This window comes from Babylonia areolata, chromosome 12 (genome assembly GCF_041734735.1).
Source record: "Babylonia areolata isolate BAREFJ2019XMU chromosome 12, ASM4173473v1, whole genome shotgun sequence".
Lineage (NCBI taxonomy): Eukaryota > Metazoa > Mollusca > Gastropoda > Neogastropoda > Buccinidae > Babylonia > Babylonia areolata.
The window spans coordinates 24,389,384-24,412,495 of NC_134887.1; the positions used below are offsets into that span (position 1 = coordinate 24,389,384).

General features: G+C 45.0%; 1 protein-coding gene across 1 annotated transcript in view; it reads right to left on the reverse strand.

The window, feature by feature from the left end:
* Nucleotides 1-23,112, reverse strand: part of LOC143288464 (mitogen-activated protein kinase 1-like) — a 187,997-nt gene that overhangs the window by 53,409 nt on the left and 111,476 nt on the right. The window contains exon 7 of the mRNA XM_076596985.1: nucleotides 118-197. Coding sequence (XP_076453100.1) covers nucleotides 118-197 — 80 coding nt within the window. The remainder of the gene's footprint in view (nucleotides 1-117; nucleotides 198-23,112) is intronic.

Consider the following 23,112-nt stretch of genomic DNA (forward strand, 5'->3'; position numbering starts at 1 on the left):
CTGATACAAAGGATCTGAAAATGAAGCAAATGACGTAACAGACACAACACTTGTCTTACAAATGACAATATATGATTACCCATTGACATGAGGCAGAATGAGACTGGCATAACTCACCTTATCATTGATAATACACATGAGATCCTCCTGACTGGGAGAGCCCAGCACACCCAGGATGTGATTCAGTTGATCCAGGTCTGGTGCAGGTCAAGGAGCATTCAGTATTGAACCTACCTGTACAGTCATCCTTTACCTGGCTCCTCTTACTTCTGCTTCAAACTGTTCATTTTCTCTTTATGACTGGTATGCACTGTTAATATGGGCAATTTCATCACCAGAATTTGACTAAAAGCACAAATACGAACCTACAAAACAATGAATAAACAAAACATCATGAAACTTACAACATAGCATAAAACAGCTTAAACGTTGAAAGAAAACAGTATTAATCCCCTCCACCCTCTGCTGATAAAAAGGAAGACGCTGTGTGACCCCACAAAGCACAAAGAGAGAACATTTGAAGTACAAAGACAGTTTCACAGTCCTGCCATCAATCAATGAGGATATTAAGGCTGCCTGCAGAAATCCTGACCTTTTATTTTGTAATTGCAAACTTACTATTTCTTCACCAGACTGTCCTCAGGCAACTGAAGGCACAGTGTCTTAATCCAAAGGGAAGACCAATAAAAATATATGTGTTGCTCCATATTTGGGTAGGTTATATGATCCCGCTTCTTTTTCCAAAACAACTTGACCATGCATTATCTCTAGGCTTCTTTCATTTTTCTACTGGTGTAATTCACATTCCAGTGACCAGTGTTTTTGTAATGACAGGAATCTTTTCTACTGCCGTAAGCATAGCTCTGTTGGTGTTGAGATGTTCCTTTTGATCTGATGTCTAATGTCCTTGTCACGTTCACAAAAACATCAAGCAAATAACAGAACATTTCCTGTCACATGAAGTTCTGCATTTTAGCTGGATGAGGGGATATCAGTATAGAAAAGCTTGTGGTACATTCTTGTGTACACTCTGGCTTTAGATTTTCTAAAGGTTTTTCTTTGTCATTCCAAATAATCCTTTCACACACAGCAGTGATGGCCTTTTTTCTTCACAGAGATCTGCATAAACTTGAAAGAGGTAGATTGAAAATCTACATTTTGTACTTTGATATGATCTACATTTTCACTCTTTATTTTGTGGTTGCTTTGGTGTCAGTTAGTGCAGCCTAACTCCTCAACCAGAGAGACAGTTTGCCAGACCACACTGTCTTCCTCACCGACTGCCAAGCTGCTCCACAAAGCCTCAAGACCAGAGTAGGGGACAAAACCCTGCAAGACAACCAGTCTGATATGCAAGCCCTAAGTGCCAGAACCACAACGGTCCTACAGTGAAGCCCCTCTCACTGTGGCATTGCAGGAAATGAAGAGGCAGACAAGCTTTCCAAAGCAGGAAGCAGGCTCACTCAATCTGCCCACCCCCTTTGCTCTGGGGAGTCAAAGACCATTCTGCGCAGCCACTTCCAAAACAGCTGGCAAGAACAGCTACATTTGGGACCAGAGGAGGACAGCATCCATCAGCTGGGTCGAGCTCGGTAAGTCATCCTCGGACTGCGCACAGGCCACTGCCAGCTCCTCTCCCATCTCTACAAACTAAAAATTTCCCACACAGACGAATGTCTGTGCAACACATCTCAAAATCCAGCCCCACTCCTGCAAGACTGCCCTCTGCACAATGAGCTGAGATGCCAGATCTGGCCCAGTCCTGCAGCGCACCAGGATAAGTTGTGGGGAATGGCTACAGAGCTCCAGCGGACTGCAGACTTCATAACCTACTCTGGACTGACCGTCTGAATATGGCCTGGGAACGCTGAAGAAGAAGATGAAGAAGAAAAAGAAGCAGCAGCTTCGTGGCAACAGAGAGCTCAGCGTTTGGCTTATTGTGTTGCCAATGCAATCTGGCCAATGATTCCAAGATTGGGAATCAACTGTCACAAGGACATGAGATCTCAAGTCGGAGTACATGTACGCACCACACTTGTCCAGAAAATGCAGTTCATCCTCTATAACACCACATGCTTTACATAACCAGTCTTTCTTAGTTAAGTTGCAGTGACGTCCTCGCTCAATTTCAAGTTCATTTGCACTTATTTGCAATCAACATAATGCTCCCCAATTTTAGTATTTTTGCAGCTGATCAGGTAAGGTTGTATTGTATAAGTGTTCACAATTTTGCAGTATAAGGAGAGCCTGAAATGGTCTCATTCAATGTGCTGTTCCAAAATTGAACATAGCTATCCTGTAGTTTATTAAATCACTCCAGCAAATAGTTTTCTCCCTTGCTTTTCCCTGCAGATGACCCATTTGTTTGGGTTAGGAAAAAAAATCACAAAAAATACAAAACATAAAGTAACTGAATGAAACTCACTGTACTTGACCCACTGACCCCTCTCCCCACATCATGTGAACGCCCATCCCCCTACCTCTTCACTGCTCTCAGAAGCTGAGTCATTATCAGTACCTTCTTGCTGGTAGCTTTCTTCACTGCAGATACTTTATTCAATGTATTCATCATCCTCGTCGATGTCGAAACCTTCAGTTTGAAGCATTTCAATCACTTCAGCAGCGGTAGAAGCTACTGTCGTGATCTAGTTTGCTCAAGAAATTTCCACTTGTATCGCCTGTGACGCCATTTTCGATACATATGCAGATTAGCTTGTCATGTGGGGTCCTGAACTCGCTGGCTCACTGTGGAGTTTGTTGTTACAGAATCTCATGAAGAAACTTTCCATTCGACCCTTGACACGTTCAAATGCCAAGTGTAGCTGTGATTGTTATGCTACCCCATGAGGAAAACGCGGAAAAAATTTCAATTGTCGAAACCGCTATTGCGTTCCATCCTCTGGAACACTACCTTACATCAGGAATGCTATAGCGTTCCATCGTCCGGAGTGAGTTAATGACAGAATATTTTTAGTCAGTTAATGTTGAGTGTGCCTTGATTTTCCCCACAAGTGGGAGAATCCAATTGAAACAAATATCTTTTTTGATAAAATTAAGGCAAGGAACTATTTCCAATGAATTCATCGGTAACATATATGTTTGCCTAAAATAGCTATCTTCTTTTGAATCTATAATGTGCATCCAGAATGATATAACCCGACACACTGCGGTCAGAGAAATGGAGGATCTGCCTAACTCTGCCGGGACTGGTCACTTAATTGTTCTTTTGTGTGCGCCCAGTAAACTCCAACAGAATTTGACATGTATGTTAATTATCATCGATCACCAACTACAATGTTGAACTGGAAGTATATACTGGAAGTGGTGAACTAAGGGAGAGAACCTTGAAGACATAGCAACTAATGATGGCGGTTGTAAACGATGTGTTCGAGCAACATGGTGTTGTTGCCTAGTGTCAGTAGTTGACCAAGCCATAGTGGGAATTTGATTTAAAATGAAAAGTTCATAGGACATAGTAGTCCACCAAAATTTTCATGGTAGCAGACCGTTAAGAACTATGGAAATTTTCTGATGCCAATGTTTTAGTAATGGAGTTTCATTGACAGTTGAGTTTTCAGCGGTAATCGTAGTGAAGCAGAAAGTGCGCAACAACGGATTCATACTTTGGATGGAACACGTAGGCTAAGTCAGAAGTCTGACAGAAGAAACAATGAGTTTTTAGTATTTGTTCAATCACAGTTTTAGTGTGGACATTTTTGGTTATAGTAATGTAATCATTGTGAAGTCAACGTTTTTCTTCTTGGTAGAAGGTCAAATTAGAACGTGAAAGAAGTCGCATTTTAGAACAATCTACCATAAAATTGGCGAAAAGTTATAAATCCCCTCCATGCCTGGGGCCGGAAACTTTGTGTGAAACTTGGAAGAAGGAAATAGACGTTTGGAAACTAGTAACTGAAATGAAACCAGAGAAGCAAGCATTGGCAGTTACTTTGTCATTAACAGGTCAGGCGAGATCAAAAGCATTAGAAATAGATACTGCACAATTAAACTCCCCAAACGGCATGGATGTTCTTCTAGAAGCATTAGACTATTTCTACAAGACGAAACAGACTTGGCATATTCGGCCTATTCCGATTTTGAAAAACTCAAGAAATAGAATATGAGAGACTGTATGGTGTCTGCAAAAAACACAAGATGGAATGTCCTGATTCTGTTCTGGCATTCAAGCTGCAGGATAATGCAGGACTATCAGAAAAAGAAAGGCAGCTAGTTCTGACTGCAGCATCCAACCGAAAATTCTCATCAATGAAGTCTGCATTAAAGAGGATCTTTGGAGGTTCCTCAGAAACTGAGATCATGTCAAACAAGAAGCCTTCATGACAAAAAGTTTCCCAAGAAACAGACTAAACAGTTATTCAGATCAAAGTGGTTCAAGTTATTAGCAAAGAAAGAACAAAGAACAAAAAGGTACAAATCCATTGGACAGAAATGGAAAGAGAACAAAGTGTGCTATTTGTGAGTCTGTGTGTCACTGGGCCAGAAACTGTCCTCACAGGCAGCACAAACAAGTGTGAATGACAGAAACTGAAGTTGAAGAACAACAGGATGAGGAGGAAGCATGCAACTTGACTCTTTTCACAAAAGAATACAGAACAGAAAATTAAATCTTGATGACAGAAGCATACGGATGTGCTGTCATTGATACAGCATGTACGAAAACTGTGTGCGGAAAGAGATGGTTTCAGCAATATGTCGACAAACTGCCAGAAAACCAAAAGAAAAATATTAAGACAAAGAAAAGTCAGAAGATCTTCAAATTTTGAGATGGCGCAAAAATTCATTCCTATATGAATGCAAAGCTACTGGCCCAAATTGGAAAAACAAAATGTAACATCGAAACAGAGGTGGCAGATGTCGAAATACCACTATTGCTAAGCAAAGTGTCTCTGAAGATGGCGGAAACTGTGACTGACATGACAAACAACAAAATCACAATGTTTCAGCAGCCTGTGGAGTTAAACTTCACCTCAACCGGGCACTACTGTATTGACATCCTTGGAAACAATCGGAGTGATGGCCTAGAGGTAACGTGTCCGCCTAGGAAGTGAGAGAATCTGAGCGCACTGGTTCGAATCACGGTTCAGCCGCCGATATTTTCTCCCCCTCCACTAGACCTTGAGTGGTGGTCTGGACGCTAGTCATTCGGGTGAGACGATAAACCGAGGTCCCGTGTGCAGCATGCACTTAGCGCATGTAAAAGAACCAACGGCAACAAAAGGGTTGTTCCTGGCAAAATTCTGTAGAAAAATCCACATCGATAGGAAAAACAAATAAAACTGCATGCAGGAAAAAATACAAAAAAATGGGTGGTGCTGTGTGTAGCGACGCGCTCTCCCTGCGGACAGCAGCCCAAATTTCACACACAGAAATCTGTTGTGATAAAAAGAAATACAAATACAAACAATACAAATACAATCAAGAGAGCCAAGAAGATTCTGAAATTCTTCTCATGATGGACAACTTAGATGAGGAAGAACAAACAAAAGCTCTGATGAAACTTCACAAACAGTTTGGCCATTTTTCAGCAGAAAGCCTACGGAAACTGATGCAAAATGCAGGAATCAAAGACCCTGATTTATACAAGAAAATGACAAAACTGGTGGAAGAATGTGATGTGTGTGCTCAACATAAAAAGACACCACCAAAACCAACAGCAGGATTGCCTTTGGCAGATGACTACAATCAAACAGTGGATGTTGATCTGCATGAACTTGGAAAAAATCTTTGGTACTTCCATATTGACGTGTACTCGATTCAGTGCAGCTACAATTATCAAAAACAAAGAGTCATCTGTTATTGTACAGAACTTCATGAAGTACTGGATTGCAGTACATGGCCCACCAAAAACAGTCATCAGTGACAATGGAAGGGAATTTATTAACAATGGAGAGTTTCAAGACATGTGTGAAATCTTCAACATTGAAGTGAAGACGACAGCAGCGTACAGCCCATGGAGCAATGGTGTGGTAGAACGACACAATCAAACACTCTTAAACATGTTGATGAAGATCATGACAGACAAGAAAGATTTTGACTGCGAAACAGCTTTGTGTTGGGCATTGGCAGCAAAGAACAGCATGGTGAACACACATGGTTTCAGTCCATACCAAGTGGTCTACGGAAGAAATCCAAACTTTCCATCTGTTCTCACAGATAAGCTACCTGCTTTGGAAGGCACCACAAGAAGCAAAACAGTTGGAGAACATATCATATGTCTACACGTGGCTAGAAAGGCATTCACAGAAGCTGAAAGTTCAGAAAGAATCAGAAGAGCTTTGAGAAAGCAAAAATGGTCATCATTTGACATCTATCAGATGGGCGACAAGATCTACTACAAACAACCAGATGGTGAAGAGTCGAAGGGACCAGGAACTGTTATCAGACAAGATGGTAGTGTGATTTTTGTTCGTCATGGGGGGACTCTAGTCCGTGTTCATCAAAGTCGACTGTGAAGAGTGAAAGAAGACACAAAACAAGAGAAAACAGCTCCAGTAGTTGAACACAATTCTCACTCTCAGTCCACTACATGTGACCAAGAAGAAACAAAACAGACAAAAAACAGTAGTCACTGTACACAATCTTGTCATGAAGAAGAAAAAGGCAAAAAGAACACTTGTGCTGAAACAACAACAGATTTTGATACAGAATCAGAAACTGAGGCAGATGAAATGAAGGAAAGCAATGTTGACTTGAGTAAACTCAAACCTGGCCAAATGATTTCATATGAGCATATGGATGACAGAAAAAGGATTTCTGCTAAAATACTGAACAAAGCTGGCAAATCGAGCAGGAGAAACAAAAACTGGTTTAATATCCAGTGCACAGAACCAGAAGAATATGAAGGAGAAAGGATGTCAGCTGACTTGACCAAAGTAAACAAACTAGTTGTATCATCTACAGAGCCCGAATCAGTAGCGTGTTCGGTGACAATGTGATGATGTCAGAAGGGGTTTGTTTCGATGAAGCAAAACAAAAAGAATTGGAGAGCTGGAAAAGAAATCATGTCTACAATGAAGTGGAAGATACTGGACAAAAATGTGTTTCAATACGATGGATTTGTACACTCAAGGAGTCGAAAGAAGGAGTCATCCCAAAAGCTAAGCTAGCAGCATGAGGATTTGAAGAAATTGGACATGAAGAAATGCAGAAGGATTCACCCACTTGCACAAGTGAATCACTGAAAGTGATCCTCTCTATCTTTGCACAAAGAAAGTGGACTCCATGTTTTATGGACATCAGAACAGCCTTTCTACAAGGATAAGAAATTGACAGACATTTTTGTGAGACCCCCAAAAGAAGCAAACAGCAGAGGAAAGTTGTGGCATCTGCAAAAATGCGCATACGGACTGAATGATGTTTCTTTGCAATGGTACAAAAGAGTGAAAGATGTCCTGCAAAAACTCTGAGGAAGAGTATCAAAAGTCGACCCAGTGGTCTTCTTCTGGATGAAAGGAAATGAAGTTGAAGGCATCTTAGCATGCCATGTAGATGACTTCATCTGGGGTGGAACGAAACACTTTGAAAAGACTGTTGTCGATGAAATCAGAAAAACATTCAAGGTTGGAAAAGAAGAAAACAGAGCTTTCCAGTACATTGGCTTGGAACTGTCATCTGATGGAAACACAGTCTCTCTACAGCAAACCAAGTATGGAGACACCTTGGAGCCGATCCCCATCAAAAAGAAAAGAACACAACAAAAACAGAATGACATGACTGCAGATGAGAAACACGCTTACAGATGAAAAGTTGAGCAGATTCTATGGACATCTCGACAAAGTCGTCCTGACGTGTCATTTGATGCTTGTCAGCTTGCTTCAAACATCAAAGATGGAAAAGTTGAACATCCGATAGAAGCAAATAAAGTCATCAAAAAGATCAAGTCAGAACATGTGGAGTTGAAGTTTCATCATTTGGGATCTGGACCGTTGAAACTGATAGTATACACTGATGCTTCCTTTGGAAATCTGAGTGATGGAGGAACTCAAGGTGGATACATCATCTTCTTAGCAAACGAGGAAGGAAACATTATTCCTATTTGCTGGAATTCAAAGAAGATTCACAGAGTGGTCAGAAGAACATTGGCTGGAGAGGCGCTGGCAATGGCAGAAGGAATTGATGAAGCAGTATTTATTGCCACATTGTTCATGGAGATCACAACGGGGAAAAGCAACCACGGAGGGATTACCTCTAGTCTGTATGACCGACTTCAAGTCTCTACATGATGCTCTGAAGTCAACAAAACAAGTAACGGAAAACGTCTGAGGCTGGAAATCAGTGGGATCAAAGACTTGATGGAGAAAGGCATTGTGAAAGAAGTGAAGTGGTCTGACACTCGGAGGCAACTGGCAGACTGTCTCACCAAGAGAGGAGCTTCATCAACAGTGCTGCTGAAAGCACTTGAAGATGGAAAAATCATGGTGTGGATCTTCTTTATTTTTATAAAGAGAGAGGAGTTTGTCAATTATGTTGAACCGGAAGTATATACTGAAGTGGTGAACTAAGGGAGAGAACCTTTAAGACATAGCAACTAATGAAGGGGGTTGTAAACGATGTGTTCGAGCAACATGGTGTTGCCTTGTGTCAGTGGTTGACCAAGCCATAGTGGCAATTTCATTTATTATGAAAAGTTCATAGGACATAGTAGTCCACCAAAATTTTCAATGTACATTTTCTGATGGGCATTTTGTAGAGAGAAAGGTATTAAATTGGTTAAACAGCATATACTGATTTAAACCGCACTTCAGTGCCATAACTGAGAAATGGGGTGACTAAAGTGTCAAAAAGTTGCGTAATCATATCCATCTTTACTTCTTTCCCTCATACACTGAGTTTCAGAGCATGTGCTGCTTTGTTTCCTTGTTTGGCTAAGTGATCTTCAGCAAGGTGAAAATTTCCACTCTTATGAAAAATAACTCCAAAGTATTTGTATCTATCCATGGTTTTCGATGCAGTCATTGCCACATGAAAAGAGCGCTTGTATTTTGGGGTCATTTTTTGTGAAAATTACAACTTTAGTTTTGTCCCTGTTGATTTTAAGCCCCCACTGCAGACAATATCCATGTAGCTGGTCTAGTGTGTTTTGTAGTCCTACTTTTGTTGGCGACATCATCATGATGTCATCTGCATATAACATATGGAATCTGAGTCTTGGTTGTGTCATTATTTATATAGTCTATGTCATTAGTTAAAATACTAAATAGTGTGGGGCTAATAACATTTCCTTGAAGCAATCACTTTTTAACTGCAACAGAATCTGTAAACCCATTGTCTGATTTACCACACACAGCTGAATTTGGTACATATCTTTTACAATGTGGAAACATTTTCCATTTATCCAAATTTTGTTTAGTTTCAAAAGAAGTGCATCATGCCTTATATTGTTGAATACATTAAAAACAACATAACAGCTGTAAAGACGCCCATTTCGTTTACATATGGTGTAGTCAATTATCTTTTTCAGGATATGTGATAGTGGTTTTAGAATGCCTCCTGAAACCAGGCTGCTCTTTTATTACTCACTTATTTTGTTCTAAGTATGTTTCGATTCTTCCGTTGATAACTTGACAAATGTTTTTCAAAGGTGCTGTTGAGTATTACCCCAGTAATTGTAAGGATTGGCTGGATCGCCACTTTTAAAAATGGTAACATTTATTCCATCTTTCCACTGACTGGGATAAATCCCAGACTGAAATATAGCATTCAATAACTTGCATACAGTAGCACTCATGCTGAACATGCTTGCTTTGAGCATTTCGCTTGTTACTCGATCTTTACTGGGGGCTTTATTGGTCTTGGGACTCTCAACGGCTTGCACTATTTCAGTCATCGTAAAAGGATTGTCCGGGACAAACACTGGCATATTATACAAAGTTCTTTTTGTACTTGTTCTTTCCTGCCTTTATCAACGTAGACTTCACTACTTATCAAGTTTTCTAAATGATGAATCCACATAGCTGCAGTTAATGTGTGTCTCTACTGTTGAGGAGAACCATCTGCATTTTCTTTACTTCTGATAGTATTTTCCAAACTTTTTCGGGGTCGTGCTCCATTGCTGCATTTAAATTTCTCAGAAGTTCATTTCTGTACGTCTTTTTAGTTTTCTTTATGGTCCTCTTGTATGTTTTCAGGCAAGAAAAGTGTCAGGAAGTGTGGAAGCACTGAGGAGGAATCATGTAAAAATGGATGAGGTAGTCTTTTGAGACAGTGACTTATTTTGGGTAGTTTGGTGAGACAGTGATTTAGCCCTCGTCTTGATTGGTTGCACGTTTTGTAAAAACAGTTCAGAAGTGAACTTTTATTTTGAAGTGGAAAATTGTGACCAAGCTTTAGTGTCACTCCTTTCTGAGCTACAGGCCCATGCAGTTGGGGCTCTGCTGCCTCTTGTGGCATTTGATGGTCCAGGTACCAGTGGTTTGGCCTTGTAAGTAAAGATGTTTATTTCTACAAAAGATCCTCGCGAGACTGATAATTGAAAACTGGAAAATTGTTTTATTTATTAATAATAATAATAATAATAATGGTACTTATATAGCGCTGAATCTTGTTCACAGACAAATCTAAGCGCTTTCGCACCAGTCATTCTCACGCACGCACAACTCTAAAACTGGAGAAACTGAAGACAAGGAAGAGGCAGGGAAGGGAGGCTATTTTGGGAAGAGGTGGGTTTTAAGGCCAGACTTGAAAGATTATTCAAATTAATCACTTTTTCATTATGATTGTTTCTCGCGAATCAAATGTTATTTCAAGTTTGATTTACTATTTTCACGATTTGTTTGTAGACACTGAATGTTAAAGAAACCGAAATCCGGGTGAGTACAAATTTGTGTATTTTTGTAGTCTGCCAAAATTTCCATTCGTGGAATCTAATTTGAGAATACTCTAAAGATTTTGGGATAGGTGGTTTATGGTAGGGTGCTGAGTGTTTCAGGTGGAACCGCTGCTTACTCAATAACTGAGGCTGGAGGGGTCCAGTCGGAAATGTTGCCACTTGCTGTGGTCTGAACGAAATGGGACCAGGAGGGTGCAGTCAGAATTACTGAGCCGCTTAAAGAGACGGCCAGAAGAGAGTTTTGAAATTGATTGGTCGATTGACAATATTTAAGGATAATATTATTTATTCCAAGATTTAGTTTTCAGAGAGAATGTGTGTGTGCCTGGAATAATTTGAAATATTTCGATACATTAAGTTTGAATTATAAAAAGGGAACGTTATACCTAGTTTTGTCTATTGGTGCACCTTCTGAGTGAATGGAGTGATGCGTGACCGTGGAGTATGACAAAAAGTATTCGTTCTGAATGTTTCTGTCAAGAGGATTTCTGTTCAATGCATTCATTAAAGATCACACCTCTTTCCTTTCAATGAAACAGTCATGTGTGAACCACTTTTTAGATGGCTTCTTTTACCATTTTTTGTATCTATCTTTATGTTTGATTGATAAATTGGCCGCTGCAGCAATCGTGTTTGCGAGATTTGACAGAGTTTTCAATTTCTTCATTGGCAGTCTGTACGTCTTGGAAGTCATCTTTTTCTAGTCCTTCATTAATAGAGATTATCTTATTTGAAATTGTCAAAGTAATAAGTGCTGATGCTAACTTTTTGGCAGAACCCTCCTCCCAAAAGAAAGAACGATTGTATTTTGTGGGTCTCTTAATGTGGGACATTCCTTTCTTCTGACAGAACTTATAGAGGGTGAACTCTTTTTTTGTGACAGGTAGATGAATGAACAATTCAATATGGCAGTGATCCGAAAACAAGGTAAGATCTTTGACCTTACATTTCATCACCTTTCGCATAAAATCCTGGGAACATATAAAGTAATCTACGATGCTTTTCCCTGTTGGTCAAAAGCATGTGGGATTACCATGTAAGTCATCAAGGGTTATCCCATTTAAAATATACATACATTTTCCAGACATAGTTTAACAAACCTTCCATATTTCTATACTATTTTATCTGACAAACTTCTTTTGTGCACATAATCGCATGTGTAATGAAATGAAATATTATACATATTGTTCTTACCATCCATCTAGATAAAATCATCCAACATACCAGTTAATGCATTGCAGAGCCGAGAGACAGTGGCTGAAAACGTGCCTCACCATTCACAAACACGTATTTCAGGCTGCTAACAAAGCTATGAACAATTTAGTACACACTGCTAAAACTGCATATTATAATGCCAAAATTGCTGCATGTGCCACCTCCAAAATGTTGTATTCGATCACCAACAAACTCCTTGGCAAATCCGACACCTCTCCCCTTCCCATCAATATCCCACCCTCCCAACTTCCACAAGCACTTTCAGATTTCTTCACCAGTAAGATCCTGGACCTCTGTTAGACTCTTGACTCCCATTTTGTCGCCTCCTCAGTCTTTCCTGACCCACCTTTCTTTGGCACCCCCCTCACCTCTTTCCAGCCTGTCTCTGTTGACACTGTCAAGAGAATTATCAGACAGTCAAGCATTAAAACATGCGAACTTAACGCTCTTCCAGCTTCCTTCCTCAACCACTGCCTTGACACCATTCTTCCACACATCACTACTGTTATTAACAACTCTGTTCTGTCTGGCTCCTTTCCCATTGTGTTTAAGTCTGCTATTTTACGGCCACTGCTCAAAAAGCCCAGTCTCGATCCAAACTCACTAAAGAATTACAGACCTGTTTCTAATCTTCCCTTTTTCTCAAAAGTTACAGAGACAGTTGTTGCTCAACTTCGCGATCACCTCAGTACCAGTAACTTAAATTAGCCATTTCAGTCTGCTTAATGCATCGGTCATAGCACTGAGACAGCCCTTCTCAAAATTGCGAACAATTTATTAACTTCTCTTGACAACAACGAAATCTTTATTCTCTCCCTCCTTGATCTTTCAGCTGCTTTTGATACTGCTGATCATCAGATTCTCCATAACCGTCTGAATCACACTTTTGGGATCTGCGATCTTGCTCTCTCATGGTTCCACTCTTATCTGTCTGACCGGTCCAATGTTGTTTCCGTTTGCAGTCTTTCATCCTCCCCTTCAGACATACAGTTTGGTGTGCCACATGGCTCTGTGCTTGGGCCCATTCCGTTTGTTCAAGATACACAACCAATTTCCACCATTCTGAATCATCATCTGTTGTCCCACCATAGATTTTCTGATGACAACAAGCTGTATCTGTCGGGACCTCCATCTCTCCTTCCCTCTCTCACTGACTTTACTCAGGCCTGCATCTCTGATCTGAAAACATCGATGACTGAAAACAAGCTTAAATTAAGTGAGGATAAATCATGATTATCACCCCACAAAGACTCTGCCACTCAGTCTCTCTTCCTTCCTCAGTTTCCCTTAGTGGCACCAACATTCCTCTGTCCTCTTCCGTCCGCAATCTTGGTATTATATTCAACCAGTCTCTTTCCTATCAGCAGCATGTTGCAAATATATGCCAACTGTGTTACTTTGAAATTCGCAGAATTGCATCCATTCATCATCTCCTGACTGAAGATGCAACCAAAACTCTCCTCTGTGTCTTTGTGCTGTCCCACCTGGATTATTGTAATTCCCTACTTGTTGGTTCACCCAGCTACCTCATTGCTAGGCTTCAGAAAGTCCAGAACTATGCTGCTCATCTTGTCTTTCGTTCCTGTAAATTTGATCACGTCTCTCCTCTCCTTCATACTTTACGCTGGCTCCCAGTACAAGAAAGAATCAAGTCATCTCTCTTTGTTTCAAGTCCATTGAAGCTTCTGGTCCACAGTATCTTTCTGATCTCATTTATCCTTACATACCCTCACGCCAACTCCGCTCTTCTTCTGACACCCGTATGCTTAGGATCCCCCCTGCTAAAAAAAACACAAAACATGGCCAACGCAGTTTTTCATACCAAGTCCCCTTTCTTTGGAATCAACTTCCTCAGCCTCTCCACTCATCTTCGCTGCAATCTTTCAAATCCAGTCTGAAGACCCACCTTTTCCCCTCCAGATTAATTCTCAACAGCTCATCCGTTTCCAGTACGAACTAAAATGACTATTTGTGAGTGAGTGAGTTTTGATAGTTTCAGGATTTGTTGGTGGTATTTTTGATTGTGTACTATTTACGATTGTGTGCTATGAATTGTGTGTGTGCGTGCGTGCGGGTGTGCTTGTGTGGGGGGTGGGGTGGAGGGGGGTGGGGGCTGGGGGGGTGGATGAATAGTTTTCAATGATGTTTGGCATCTTGTGTTCAATTTTTCCTTTTGGGTATTTATACATGTGTTATATTTGTAAATGCCTAGGACTTATTTTCAAGATTAGGCGTAAATGCTCATAATAATGATAATAATAATAATAAGTCACCACACAAAATAACATTACCTTTTGTGGTAAACAGTTCTATATCTTTATCTAGTTGTTCCCATATCTCCCGTGTGTGGTAACGTCTAAAAGAGAATTCAGGTGGTATGTATACACAGCCAACATAGATGTCTTCATCATAATTAAAACCTTTTATCAACATCCACACAATGTCACCACTGCTCTATGGCAGGAACTTGCTACATGGTCTAAAACATTCTTTCACAAATACAGAGATTCCACCAGAGGCTTTCTGCGCATCAGCTTGCTTTGTCCTACAGCAGTGTACACCTGTTGCAAAGCCAGGTAGAAATACATCTTTGGTCTTAACCCTATCTAGGTGCGTTTCTTGGCAAATAACAATATCATAGCTTGAAAATAAGTCGGTCACTTCTTTTTCTGTGAACATGTTTGTTTTTGTTCCGTTTATAGTTTCCCTAAAGCCTTTGATGTTCTACGACTGTATCTTCACAACATCTTCACAATAATGTCTCTAATTCTGTGCTATGGTGGTGTTGTCTTCAGGAGAAATGACAATTATTTTACCCAGTATCTGCTTGTGTTGGTAGAGGTGATGATCAGTAAAACATACAATGATCAGAAAAACACATAATACATACAGTATACGTGTGTGTGTGTGTGTGTGTTCAATAAAACTCTATGTACACAAGAGACAGAGAGAGAGAGAGTGCTGTCCATCTGTGTTATTTATTCAGCTCTGTGTTAAGGTGTGTGAGTGCATTCATGTGTGCCCATGTGCGAGTGTGAAGGAGAGAGAGAGTGTGTGTGTGTGTATGCATTCATGTGTATTCTTTTCCAAGTGTGTGTGTGTGTGTGTGTGTGTTGTCTGTATTATTTATTCAGCTCTGTGTTAGGGTGTCTGAGTGCATTCATATGTGCACATGCGCAAGTGTGAAGGAGAGAGAGTGTGTGTGTCTGTATATGTGTGTGCATTCATGTGTATTCTTTTCCAAGCAAGTGTGTGTGTGTATGTGCACATACACACACATTCATTTTAGCTCTGTCATGTCTGTGCGTGCATGTGTACCTTTGGTAATTTGGCTATATAAAGTAAACTGACACTAGCTATAAACTGTAGTGCCACATCATCAGCTGATGTAAATTTCAGAAAAGCTCTGACGTCAATTACTACAAAGTTGTTTCACTTTTCAAAGTTACTTGTGCATAAAGTGGCAAATGTTTGCAGCTCTTGCTGAATGAACATAGTGAGTCAAGCAAATGTACCCTGGCCCAAGTCTTTGACAGGAATGGATATAGCGCGCACCGGCACTTATGTGTATCTGTGCACACGCACACATTTATGTGTGCGTGTGTGTTTCAGTGTATGTGTGTGTGTGTGCGCATTTGAGTGTCTATCTCTCTCTGCCAACTCATTCGCACGCACCCGTGTGTGTGTGTGCAATTTGCTTTTCACAGTGATATCAACATGTGCCATGTAGGGACTGCCTTCTGTCATGACTGATCGGCATTTTGACTGCTACAGGCTTGACTTCAATGGACCGTTAGGAAACCTATAACTTTGATTGTGACGTTCTGACAAGTCACTCTCTTCTCTTCGCAATGCCTCTTCACTACAGGATCTGCAAGCCACACTTTTGGAAGAGTAATCCCGTTTTTGTTTTTGACAGGTCATTGGCAAACAATACAGAACGGCCCATCAGCTTTTTGTGGAGGTGGGGCGGGGCTTTTTCATTTTTCTCCAGGAAATGGACGCTCCATTTTCAAAGCAAATCTTAAAAGGAGGAGTTTGTATTATACTCCATGTTGAGTGTTACATATACTTACCATGTCAAACTGATGCAAACTAGGCCTATGGTTTGCTCTGTTTGGCAAAATTTGGCGCGGCTAACAGTGAAAAGACGCCCCTCTTAGTCTGGCCCGCTCTTAGCCAATCAAACGCCTCTAACAGCTATAAGCGCTGAATCATTCCGTGGCCATGAACGAAAATGCCCCATGAGAACCACGGCGGAGACGCGGGGACGGACGGGCGGGCATTCAAGTTTGACATGGTAAGTATATGTAACACCAAACATGGAGTATAATACAAACTCCTCCTTTTGGTGTCATATACTGTACCATGTCAAACTGATGCAGAATTTAAAGCAAATGGAGGAGGGCAACGCCTACTGGTTCGTATGGGGAGCCCTTGTAACTGAGACGGCAGTGTTAGCCGCGACAAAGGAAATCCCCTTGGAACCGTCAGCCCTGGTCATACGGAAATCCCGGAGGTAGAAGTTGATGAAGGGATTCTCAGACCGCCAGAAGGCTGCCTCCAAGACATGCTGCAGTGGCACCGAGTGCTGGAAAGCAGCCGAAGTAGCTATGGCCCGCACTTCGTGTGTTAATAATAATAATAATGGATACTTATATAGCACACTATCCAGAAATCTGCTCTAGGTGCTTTACAAAAACGCTTTTGATAACATAAAACATTATATCTATGTTACATACACACACCAAAATGTGACCACACACACACACACACACGCACGCACACACACACACACACACTGCATACATACATATTAACATGCATGTGTATCTAACAGCTACCCTAACACATACGCACACACAGGCAGGCACAAACTTACATAAACACACGCACACACGATACACATTCATATACATGCATGTAGTTGTGGACCTGCCACAACTGAACTTATTGCTGAGGGAAAAGGTGAGTTTTGAGACGAGATTTAAAAGATGCGAGGGAATCAGAATGACGGAGGTTATCAGGGAGCTTGTTCCACGTCTTTGGTGATTGAAAAGAAAACGATCTGTGTCCATAGGTCTTACTTCTGACGTGAGGTATCCTGAGAAGTCGAGTATCAGAAGAAGAACGGAGCTGGCGAGACAGGGTATAGATATGGATGAGTTCAGAAAGATACTTTGGGCCAGATCCGTTGACTGCGGAAAAGGTCAGTGTTCTGGGATTAAGACAACTGATATCCTTGTGTGCATGAGAGTAGGCTGTACGAATGACTTGGGAAACCCAGTGGGAAATGGTGCCTGCAGCGATGTCTTTCTTGTAATTCTCATTGAGGGAGATGAGAAGGCGCCTCTGAGAAGAACGCCTATGGCGAGACCTATCCCAATAGTATTTGAGACACCGAATGGGGCAGAGATGCCTATCTTCATCATCTTGGGCAAGAATATCAGACAAAGGTCTGACCCTCAGAGAGGGGGAAGGGACCTCGGGGTCTTGGTTCTTAGCCAGAAACTCTGGAAGGAAACGAAGAGTGATGGAACCATCTCTGTGGAATGCTAGATCTTGTGGCATACCACTAAGACCATGAATCTCACTTCTACGACGGCCAGTGGCCAGCAAGAGAAGGAAAGTGGTCTTGAGAGTGAGCAGGTCAAAAGGAATAGTCCGCAATGGCTCAAAGGGCTGTTTTCGAATGAAATCCAGCACCAGGAACAAGTCCCAGAGGGGCACTCTTCTGGGATTCCTAGCTTCCTTCAGAGAGGTGCCCCTAGCCACCTCTCTGAGCAGGAAATCAGCTTCAAAAGCGGGACCACCTAGCTGTTTGATAGTGGTACAGATGGCAGACCTGTACCCTCTCACAGAACTAGCAGACAGGTTGAGAACCGAGGAGCAGTGAGCCAGAAAGTTGGCCAGCTGCATGCTCGTAGGGTTAGTTGGGGGAATGTTCTGAGCTGCACACCAACGCAGCCATTTCTTCCAGCGAAAGTCATACAAAGTCTCTGTTCCCTCCCTCCTGGCTTTGGAGACTATGGAGAGGAGGTCGGAGGAGGCACCCCCCTTGGTCAGCGCGGCCGACACAGAGGCTGACCGAGGGGTGGAAGACTTCAATGGTGATGCTGACAGTTCCGACCGCACAGCAGCCACGCGTGCAGGTGGAGCATTTGAGGGTTGGAGTGAGGAATGCCCGAACGAGGCTGCCTCAGCAGATGAGGTTTGGTTTCCAGTTCCAGGGGTGGAACATGTGTCAGGGACTGAAGGACCGGAAACCAGGGCTGGGCTGGCCATTTCGGCGCAATGAGGATCAGCTGCGGGCGTTCCAACCTGGCTTTCCGTATCACCTTGGACAGGATTGGAAAGGGAGGAAACACGTAGGCAATCAGACTGCTCCAGTCTAGAGAGAGAGCATCCACCGCCCATGCTTCTGGGTCGGCGACTGGAGAGACGTAAGTGGGAAGTCTCTTGCTGAACCTTGTCGCAAACAGGTCCACCATCGGCCGGAACCACTGTTCCCACACCCCTTGCAGGGTGTCCTTGTCCAGGGTCCACTCTGTGTGTATGACACTCTTGGACCTGCTGAGAGCATCTGCCAAAATGTTGTCTTTCCCTGCTATGTGTCTCGCTGAAAGTGCAATGCCCTTGCTGTGGCACCAACGGAGGAGAGCCTCGGTCCGCAGAGAGAGGTCTGCCAAGTGCGCTCCCCCCCCCCTTTGTTCACGTAACATGCGACTGGTGTATTGTCCGTGAACAAGCGGATGGTCTTGCCGGTGGCCTCCCCCATGAAGTGATGGAGAGCCCTGCAAACTGCCTCCAGTTCCAGAACATTGATGTGGCATAGGCGCTCCTCCGGGAACCAAGTCCCTGCTGCATGGAGTGAGTCCATGTGGGCTCCCCAGCCCAGGGAGGAGGCGTCTGTGAATAGTGCCACCTGAAGAGTAGGTGGGGCTATGGGCACCCCCTGTGTCAGAAGAGGGGTGGTTAACCACTCTGATGTCACCTCGAGGAACCACTCGCCCAGACATATCAGGGTATCCCATGGCTGAGTGCTCTGGGACCACCGTAGCCTGAGTGCCCTCTGAAGAGGGCACTTGAGAACCCTGCCCAGAGGGATGAGAGGTGCCATGGACTCCATCATGCCCAGGAGGGAAGACAGTGTCCGCGCTGTTGCTTGGGAGGAATGGCGTAAGTGGTTGAGGAGGCCTGCCAGACGGTCCCACCGATCTGGCGTCGGAGAGACTATCATGGACCACGTGTCGAATCTCATCCCTAAGAAGTCGAAGGACTGGCTCGGGGACAGATCGCATTTCTCCTGGTTCGTGATGAAGCCCAGTTGGGAGCACAGGTCTAGAAGTCTGGCTGTATGACTCTGGCACAGGGCCTGTGACTGGGCCAGGATAAGCCAGTAGTCCAGGTACACACAGAGCCGAATGGACTCCGACCGGACGATTGACACCAATTCCCGCACCACCTTGGTAAACAGGAAAGGGGCAAGGGACAGACCAAATGGGAGGACCGAGAACTGGAACACCTCGTCCCTCCACACGAACCTCAGGTACCGGCGGGATGCCGGGTGGATGAGGATATGGAAATAAGCATCTTTCAGATCGATGGACGTCGCCCAATCGCCCCGTTGCATGGTCTCCCGAATCTGTGCCTGTGTGTCCATCTTGAATTTCATTTTGGGGAGGAATCTGTTGAGGGGGGACAAGTCCAGGACTGGTCTCCACCCTCCTGAGACCTTTGGAATCACGAACAACCGGCTGTAAAAACCGGGGCCCGGGTCCGAGAGTTGAGATATCGCCCCTATGAGGAGTAGGTGCGATATCTCTTTCTCTAAGACGCTCTCCTGCTCCATCGAGCTGGGCACATAAGGAGGAGGAGTGGATCTTAGAGGGGGGCGGTCCCCCACCAAAGGGAGCATGTACCCCGACTCTAGCACCGATACAATCCAGTCGTTGAGTCCCACAGCACGCCACTGATGGGCATGCCGGGACAAGTTTCCTACTTGGAGGGGCTGAACGACTGGCGGTGCTGAATCGGGGCCCAGTCATTGGGGGTGCTGCCTTCTGGCCTTGGGCATGGCCGGACGGCTTGGACGGACATGAGGTGGTTTGTTCCTCTGCTGCTGATTCTGCACACCGCTTTGACTTAGGAGGCGAGGTATATGGAGGAGCCCTGGTGGCGGGTCTCTTCAATGGCATAGAACCCTGGCGCCCCTGGGAGGAGTGGGCTAAATATGAGGCCACCTCCCTGTTTGTCTCTGCCCTGTGGCTGACAAAATGCGGCGCATACTGGCCGAAGAGGGAGTGCTGCTGTGCTGGGATGGACCGCAGGGCAGCCCTCTCCTCTACTGGAATGTTAGAGAGGCGGAGAACAGCATCACGCCGCGCTAGCACAGTATTGAAGTGAAGGCTGGTAGCTGCGTCTGCAGCTGCCGTGAGACCAGACGCTACCCGATTGCCAAAAGTGTTTAACCTCGGGTCTGAGAAGAGGCCAGGCGGGACAGAGGAAGGAGACTCCGTGTCCTGATGAACTGGACGTTGTTCCCACAGCTCATTGGCTCTGTGGAGGAACGCGTCAAAGAAGGTATAAGCCGTGGAAACCTTGAGGAGGCAGCGGCGGGCCAGTTTGTCCCACTCTGCTAATGTCTTAAAGGAAAGAGTAGCTGAGGTGGGGAAGGTGGTGCGCTGTGAGACCAACATCCTGTCCTGCGCGGAGGGCTCTGCTTCCCTGTAGGCAGGGTGGTCCTGTGTGTACCAGGACCACACTCCTCCCTTGGAGGGATCTTTAAAGAACTTGCCTGGGGCAAAAGCGCCCAGGGCAGAGAGGGACTCCCTGCCTGGAGGAGGGATGGAAGCAGCACCCCTGACGGTGCGGGCTGGCTTATTAAGCCACTCCTGAGCCATTTCTGGCACTCTGAGTCGCCTTGTGGTTCTGGAGTTAAGAGTCACCTGACTGAAGGAGGGTTAAGGGCGACAAAGTTGCCTGAGGGACTGATTCGGCATGCGTGACCCTATTGGGGAGGGTCAGTTCGAGCTCGGCAAAGTCCGAGTTTGGTTCAGGCTGGTCCCTAGGGAGGCGTGGGCTCCATCTGTCGCCCTGGGATGGGGGCGAAGAGTGCTCATCCGCTTGTTCGTCCTCATCCGAAGACAGGGGCTGTCCCTCTTGTTCACAGTCCATCCCCTGCTGGGTGCCATCCCAAGTGGATGTACCCACGGGGGCGTCCTGTGGGCTGTGGTGAGCCCAGCGGGATGAGCTGGGGCGATCCCGAGCAGGGACCCTGGTCTCCGCTGTTATGTCCTTGACACCTGAAGAGGGTGGGGAGTGTGTGGACCGTAGGTCCAACCATGCTTGGGATGGTGGGTGCCACACCTTCTCAGAGAGGGCGTCCCTGGACGCCAGAGGGACCCACGAGTGCTGTGAGGGGACAAACACCCACTCATCTCCTTTTAGGACCGAGGGCTGGGTAGGTGGGAACGGCAGGCTCCCACGGGCTGAGCGGGGCCCCTCAGCTGCCGTCGGTCCTGAAAAGGAAGCTGTAGTGACCGTGGAGGTCACCTGCGTGTTGACAGAGGACCAATTAGAGGCTGTAGTGTTAATATTGGTCGAGAAGCTCGACCTGCCTGACGAGGAGTCAATCCCTCTTGTCGGGGCTGTGTGTGTCACTCTGTGGTCTGTGCTGGGTTGGGTCCGGTGGGGAGCAGACCAGGGGTTGGTCCCTGGTCCTCCCGGTAACCCAGCATGCACCATAGGTGCACCCCAGTACGGGTAGAATGGGGGATACCACCCGTGGGCACCAGCCATCCCATGACCCCAGCCCCAAGGGTCACTGGTGCCTTGACCTTGCTGAAGGGAAAAACCTGGCCAAGTCGGAGGGAGGTCAGGTCCGACTTGGGTGTCGGACACGCCGAAAGGCCGGCGGTCTGACTGCCCGGAACCGCCTGACACGCGCGGGACTCCCCCAGCAGGGGAGACTGGCTGGATAGCGGGAAGACCTGCAGAGCAGGTTGCCACGCGCCCCGAATCCCCTCCCGTGGGGAGACTGGGGTGGCTTGGCCCGGAACCAAATGTTTTTCTCCCCCAGAAGGAGGTGGGGGAGGGGGGGTCGACCGAGAAGGGAGGAGGGGGAACAGCACTGGGGCCCCTGAGGGCCGTCTCCGTCTGGGGACCCGGGTAATGGCGGGGGGCGGCCTCCCCTTGGGAGTCCGCACCCAGCCGCGAGTCCCCACCACCAAGAGAGGACGTGCTACTCCCCCCTCCACCAGCCTCACGCTGGGACACCTCGGGAGGCGACGCTCGTATCCCTTTCCCCCCGGTCCCCTTCATGACCGTTTTATTGGAACGAGCGTCACCTCCGCGATCTGCGTCTGCAGACGCATCGCCGCGGACCCTATCGGGAGAAATCATGAGCTCCGGGCCTGGGAGAGTCTCTTGCCGAGTATCTCTCCCAGCATCATGATCCCTGCCTTCGTAGGATGGCGTACGAGGCATGGTACGGCGCGTAGGCACCCAGCGAACAATTCGATCCCCAACAGAGAAAGGAAAGACAGGATCGACTCAGAGGTAGAAAATTACGAACGAATCGAGGGGGCCGAGTCGAAACGAGTACACAGAATGTAAGAACAATATACAGGCAAGCGGCATACAACAAAATAAGGCCAAATGAACACGCTTAATAGCCAAAAAAAGCGTTAGACGAGACAGAGCGAAAACCTGACAAGATGGCGTGGAGAGCCTTGGCCAAAGGAATGATTCAGCGCTTATAGCTGTTAGAGGCGTTTGATTGGCTAAGAGTGGGCCAGACTAAGAGGGGCGTCTTTTCACTGTTAGCCGCACGAAATTTGGCCAAACAGAGCAAACCATAGGCCTAGTTTGCATCAGTTTGACATGGTACAGTATATGACACCAAATCTTAAAACAGATTTTCCGTCCCAAGACGGAAGAGTTGCACCCATGGGGTTATACTTTGATTTTGTCTATCACATGGTTCTGTGGTTGCAGATCTACTTTTTAACTTGGCTGTGTTGTCATTCATTCATTCATTTTGCCCA